The sequence below is a fragment of the Papaver somniferum genome, chromosome 6 (genome assembly GCF_003573695.1).
Source record: "Papaver somniferum cultivar HN1 chromosome 6, ASM357369v1, whole genome shotgun sequence".
NCBI classification, from domain to species: Eukaryota; Viridiplantae; Streptophyta; class Magnoliopsida; order Ranunculales; family Papaveraceae; genus Papaver; species Papaver somniferum.
In genome coordinates this window covers 147,316,132-147,322,317 of record NC_039363.1, presented here as the reverse complement: position 1 = coordinate 147,322,317, position 6,186 = coordinate 147,316,132, and the positions used below count along the sequence as shown (strand labels likewise).

At 36.2% G+C, this 6,186-nt stretch overlaps 1 protein-coding gene across 1 annotated transcript; it reads left to right on the top strand.

Annotated features, from left to right (window-relative positions):
• Positions 1-232: 232 nt before the first annotated feature.
• On the top strand, positions 233-4,681 carry LOC113289726 (C2 domain-containing protein At1g53590-like). The gene is made up of 13 exons (XM_026539084.1): positions 233-449; positions 551-692; positions 864-938; positions 1,028-1,171; positions 1,331-1,426; positions 1,556-1,687; positions 1,847-1,999; positions 2,079-2,120; positions 2,218-2,266; positions 2,542-2,634; positions 2,722-2,905; positions 3,238-3,364; positions 3,438-4,681. Exons 2-13 carry the CDS (start codon positions 567-569, stop codon positions 4,230-4,232), a joined length of 2,016 nt encoding a protein of 671 aa, XP_026394869.1. The 5' UTR covers positions 233-449; positions 551-566; the 3' UTR covers positions 4,233-4,681.
• Positions 4,682-6,186: the final 1,505 nt, after the last annotated feature.

The window sequence follows — 6,186 nt, the reverse complement described above, 5'->3', positions numbered from 1 at the left end:
TCAGGAAAGTTACTTAGAACCGCTATGTACTCCCTAAAAGGTCAGCAATATCCAAGTTTCCAACCTAGGGTTCAGATCAACATCACTTTTTCAATCGTGCGATAGACGACGAACCGACGTCGATCCTTTTACTCGTCGGCGCGTGTTAGTTAGACATTAGCATGTTAACATTCGTTCAGACACGTATTTTCCACGTCATAACCACTAAATCTAAATGCATCAAACACTTCCTTTTTTTTGCATTAGTCAAATCTAATCAAAGAGTAACTAACAAACAAAATAATTCTTCCATTTTTGAAATAATGTTAGATTTTTTAATTCGAAAAATGCCTCTTATTGTCTTCGTTGAGAATTCAGTTTTAATGGATTAGTTGAAAACCAGAAGAAGAAATTTGATTTGATTTTGGACCAAGAAGAAGAAGAAATATCTGTAAATGACATAAAAATCTGTAAGTACTCTTTGAATCTTCTCTAGAATTATGAATTTGATGTAGCTATCAAGGTTGTATTCTTTTGAAAGTGTATAATTTTGTTGTATTTTGGTTTATAGTGTGACAGAAGAAGATATGGATATAACAAAGATTTCACTTATACATCACATTGGTATTGTGCTTGTTGTATTATGGATCTTGTCTACTTATGGATATTCCAATCCAGTTGTATATTTCTTATCCTTAGTTTATCTCTATCAGGTAATTTTTAGCATCTCTTTATTTGCTTGTTCAATTTCTTTTTATGGTTTTTTCAGTTCATTTATAGAAAATCGATTATGGACAAGAATTACTAATTTTGGGTCACATGTTTTTTTCAGTTCATTTTATAAAGATTGGTTATGGACAGGAATAACTAACTTTGTGTCACAGGTTCATGAGGGATATGTTGTGAAGTTACAGAAGAAATTACGATACGAAGAGAAGAAACAAGCCAATCAGAAAAGGGTTAGGACTCTTTCATTCTTTTTTGCTCCAGTCATCTTAACTAAATTGTCACTGTGTTAACTGTTGTGGTGGTGTTTTGTTTAATGCAGTTGCTTACGGATTCAGAAACAGTTCGGTGGTTAAATGATGCGGTCGAGAAGTTATGGCCTATATGTATGGAACGAATTGCCTCACAGCAAATCCTTCTCCCTATTATGCCTTGGTTCTTGGAGAAGTACAAACCATGGACTGCTGTATGCCTTTCAATTTTCTTACATTCAAATATCAGACCTTTGCTTTGACTTTTACTTAGCTCTAAATTGCGCTTGTTCAATGTTTTGGTTTGGTCATTTTGATGAATGATACCTTTTTAAGGAAGGTTTCTCAATGTGTACTCTGATTTGTATTTGCAGAAGGAAGCAATGGTTGAGAGCTTATATATGGGAAGGAGCCCACCAATGTTCACAGAAATGAGGGTTGTAGGTCAATCTTCTGGGGATGACCATTTGGTACGTAGTTCACTTGGCCTAGTTACTGTAGCGCCTCTAAGTATTTGACATATCGATTTCTTGGAACTTTTGTTTGTACAATTCCAATCCAGTAAAGAGTACTTTAGTTATGGAGTTTATTTACCGCAGGTTTTGGAGTTGGGAATGAATTTCCTTGCTGCGGATGACATGAGTGCAATAATTGCTATAAAACTCAGGAAAAGATTAGGATTTGGTATGTGGGCGAAGCTGCATATGACAGGCATGCATATTGAGGGGAAGGTACTCATTCTAATACTTCCCTACAGTTGATTCGTGAAATCCGCTGCACTATTTTGTGAAGTTGAGAACCATTCTTAGCTTGTGAAGATGGTAGCTTGCTATTGATAAAAAAAGGTTCGTGCAATAATGTGGTTAATGCTTTTGGTTATTTCTTTGCAGGTTTTGGTGGGTGTGAAATTTCTTCGTGAATGGCCTTATCTTGGTCGTATGCGAATATGCTTTACGGAACCACCTTACTTCCAGATGACTGTAAAACCTATCTTCAGCCATGGGATTGATGTCACGGAAATACCTGGGATTGCAGGATGGGTGGTATGTTCAATCCCAATCTCTTTTATGAAGTAACCTGCTTCCTAATTTTGTCGTAATATTTTGCTTTTATTTTGAGTAGGATGAACTTCTTGGCATTGCATTTGAACAGTCATTGGTTGAGGTTAGTGTTACTTGGTTCCTCCATAGAAATTTTTTTTGAATGGCTCCGATTTGAGATTTTTATGTTTACTTCTAATGGAACATGGATTTCCTTGCAGCCCAATATGCTGGTTGTTGATATGGAAAAGTTTGTGTCATCACCATCAGGTAAACCGAAATTGAAAAGCCATTTGTTAGGTTAAATTTATGTTGCTGAAGAAGGTTCCACTGAGTTATTTGATGAAACTTATATGTTGTGCTGGGTAGCAAACTGGATTTCCACTGAGTGTAGTTCCAATGGTGTATTCATTACACAACGTTTATTTTATTTTTTTGGAAATAATTAATACTCCCTCATTGTCATTTTAAGCTCATTGTTGAACGTTGGTCCCGAAGAATTCATAACATGCTCATCCAAACGCTGTTGTTTTCATTTATTTCAGGGGATTGGTTCTCTGTCGATGAAAGAGATCCAGTTGCTTATGCTGAACTGCAAATTATTGAAGCAGCTGAGATTAAACCGTCAGATATGAATGGTTTGTTTCTATTTTGAATGAAACATCACAGTCGTACTTTTGACTGCTTTAATCAGTTCACAAGTTCTGATTGATGTGAAATTGCAGGGTTCTCTGACCCCTACGTAAATGGACAATGCGGTTCTTTCAAGTTCCAGACCAAGGTACAGAAGAAAACATTGACTCCCAAATGGCTTGAGGATTTTAGAATTCCCATCTTCACTTGGGAAGCTTCTAATTTGATCTCTATTGAAGTGCGCGACAAAGATCATTTTGGTTATGATCCCCTTGGGTATGTCTACACTGACCATGCAGATTGTTATCATTTTCCAATTTCAAAGTTTAGATGCGTCTTTGTCTAAATAAAAGTTTTAGTTCATCGCCATGTATAATAAATATGCATCAGTTGGAGTCCCTTGATAGACATTAGATATCTCATGGTACCATCAAAGAGGGCTTCTTGACCATTAGCTCTTTTAGTTCAAGTAATCAATTGCAGGGTTTGCAAATTAGACTGGTCAGTATTTTATGCACATAGTTTCTAGATCTAATTAGCATGTTAAAATTGTAGAATGATGATATGCAGTAGACCTGGAAATGTCTCACAAGTATCTTTTTTGGCAGGTCATGTTCCATTAACCTCAATGATTTAAAGGATAGCAGGCAGAGGCACGATATGTGGGTGGCTCTTGAAAATATTAAAATGGGACGTTTACATTTAGCAGTAACTGTCGTTGATTTTGAAAGAAAGGTACCCGTTCTGTGGTTTACTTAAATTATATACAACAAAATACTTGACCTAATTCTGAAATGCATTTTTTTAGGGGAAAAAAATCAATACTAAAGGTATGGTACAGTCGAAGAAGAAAGAAAACTCAGCGACAGACTCTATTTCAAGAGAAAATGCTAAGAAAGGAGCCTCAATCCCAAATGCACCTTCAGGAGATGTCTCCAAAAGGGCAGATGAATTTGAACCAATTAACATTGAAGGCCAGGAAGAAACAGGGATATGGGTTCATCATCCAGGTAGTGATGTTTCACAGACTTGGAAACCTAGGAAAGGTAAGAGTAGGCACTCTGATATTGCAATCCATAATGAGGATAATTGTTCATCCAACAGCATGGGATCCCAAAATAGTTGTGATAGTAGTAGTGATGACAGTAAAGATGGACACAAACATAAGTCCTTTGGCTCGATTAGGAGGAGTCTAAGGAAGCTTGGGTCAGTGTTTCATAGAAGTTTTAAAAAGGAGGATTCACACGTTTTAGGAGAGGCTGCCTCCCCACGAAGCTTCAATACTGATAAAGTGAAGGAGAAGGGTGCTAATGCAAGGTCTAGGATGGGTGGTCACGTATCTGAGGCTACAGAACGTTACAAACCAGAAGATGGGAGCTTCGATCTCCAGAATGAAGGGATGAGGCCAACGCAGAGCAGCGAACAAGTTATCCCAATTAATTACGTGAAAAACGCCGAGAAGCTTGCTGATAGCCCAAAACATGCAGTATCCAGAAAAGAATCCGACCTAAGTACGACAAATTCTGCTTCAGCCCCAGCAGCAATATATGACAACACTGATGAGGAGTCATCTCTATCATCTTCGAGAGTTTCTACTCCCTGAGTTTATGTCCCAATTGTTTCTGATTCTTCTGATGAACAGAACATACATGTGGCTCCCCACAATTCTGTAGTTAAAGCAGCCGAACCAACAGTCAGGGAAGTTCCGGTTCAAGAAGTTGAAAGGACCAATGATGATTCAAAATTTTTGGATATAGAAGTCTCCCAAAGGGACCAATGATGATTCAAAATTTTCGGGTATAGAAGTCTCCCAAAGAAATGCAGTAGCAAAGAACGCAGAAAATATGTGATTTTGAAGTATTCAGTTTCGCATGATTATAACCTTCCGATGACGCTGCTGGAACGTCAATACAAGTTCTCTGTTGCTGTCTGCAGCATTTTGTTTATATTTCAAATTGTAGTTATAAGAGATCTGGTAGTACGGGAAGTATATTTTCTGATGCTTTTTTGTTCTTTTCATTTTAGCGATTCAAAAGAAAAATGTTTCTACTTGAATTGTTATTTGCTCCAAATTTACATCACGCTTGTTCTGAAACGGCGGTCATAGGCACATCTGGCTTGCAAAATTAGCAGTCAACTACGGAAAACTTCCCAGGACCAATGTGTTGGAAATGTGGGTTGTTGGATAATGAATTTGTTACCTCATAATATAAGCGATTTAGATTACGCAGAGGCTTCCGTCCATTTTTATACATCTTGAAGGAGTATGCAGCCAATATCCTAATTCAAAATATCTTTAAAAAAAGATTTGGTTGTTCGGATGTGATTATTCTCACGCTGTTTCACAAATCCAAAACTATTTAAACTTGGCAAAAAATACAAAATGCTTTGACAAAGCATTTTGACAAAATATCTAAACCGTTAAATGAAATTTATCCAATGGTTGATTATTTCCACAATTATTGCTTTTAACCAACCTTATTCTCTGTTTGGTGGTCTTCTCGCGCAGATTAGGAAGAACCGTGATCATCGTACTCATTATCATGATCAATTTTCTTTCTTAAATTAAAACTTATTTCTGATTCGTTTACTATCATCTCAAGAGATGATTATTCTTCTCCTACTTTTACATTAATGAGGTCTCTCATCTGTGAAATGTTAATGCCCCCTTATTATCACCACTAACTACAAATTCTCATACTTCATCACCAGAAAGTTTACCGATAAGGTATATAAAAAAACATTTCCTCTTAGAAATTGTAATTTATAAAGGAAAGTTGATGGAGATGGTAACTAAATTCATTGGGAGCTGAGAATTATTTTTCTTGTGTTGGTAATCAGCCGATTCTTCCCTTAATTCTGAAATCAAGTACAGTTATTTTTGCTCATAAATTAAATTCTAAGACATGTAACAAAAGTGGGTTTGAGCGGAATTGTTTCTCTAATAAAGTTTGAATATGGAAACGGTGAACCATCCTTTCCTTTCAGAAAAAAAAATCATCTTCATGCCCTAATATTGAGTGGGAGAATAAGCTTGTGATTCATATGTAAAGATGGTAAAGAAAATAGTAAAGTATTATTACAAGTAATGTTTTGATAAGTTTACGGACACAAATATATGCGGATTTATAACTCTTATTACAGGACTTAGTCAAGTCAATATTTAGTTGACTTGACTACGCATATATACTCTAATATACCCCTTCAATCTTAACAAGTAAAGAAACAAGTACAGATTGTAAAGAAACAAGACAGAGACCTGACAAGAGACAGTCTGTAAAAAGCAGAACAAGAATTTAAGAAACATATCAGATGCTCAACAAGAACCAATCTGACAAACATAGCAATACTCAACAAGAGCCTAAGAAACAAAGTAGATGCTCAACAAGAGCCAATCTAACAAGAAGTAAAAAGCTAAGCTGAAGCAGAACCACTATCAGCTGAAGAGTGCACTATTCTTTGTAGAAGTCTTGAGAAAGTTGGATAGCAAAGACCCTTAGTCATAACATCAGTTAACTGCTCCTCTGTCACTATATGACTAACATGAATAATTCCAT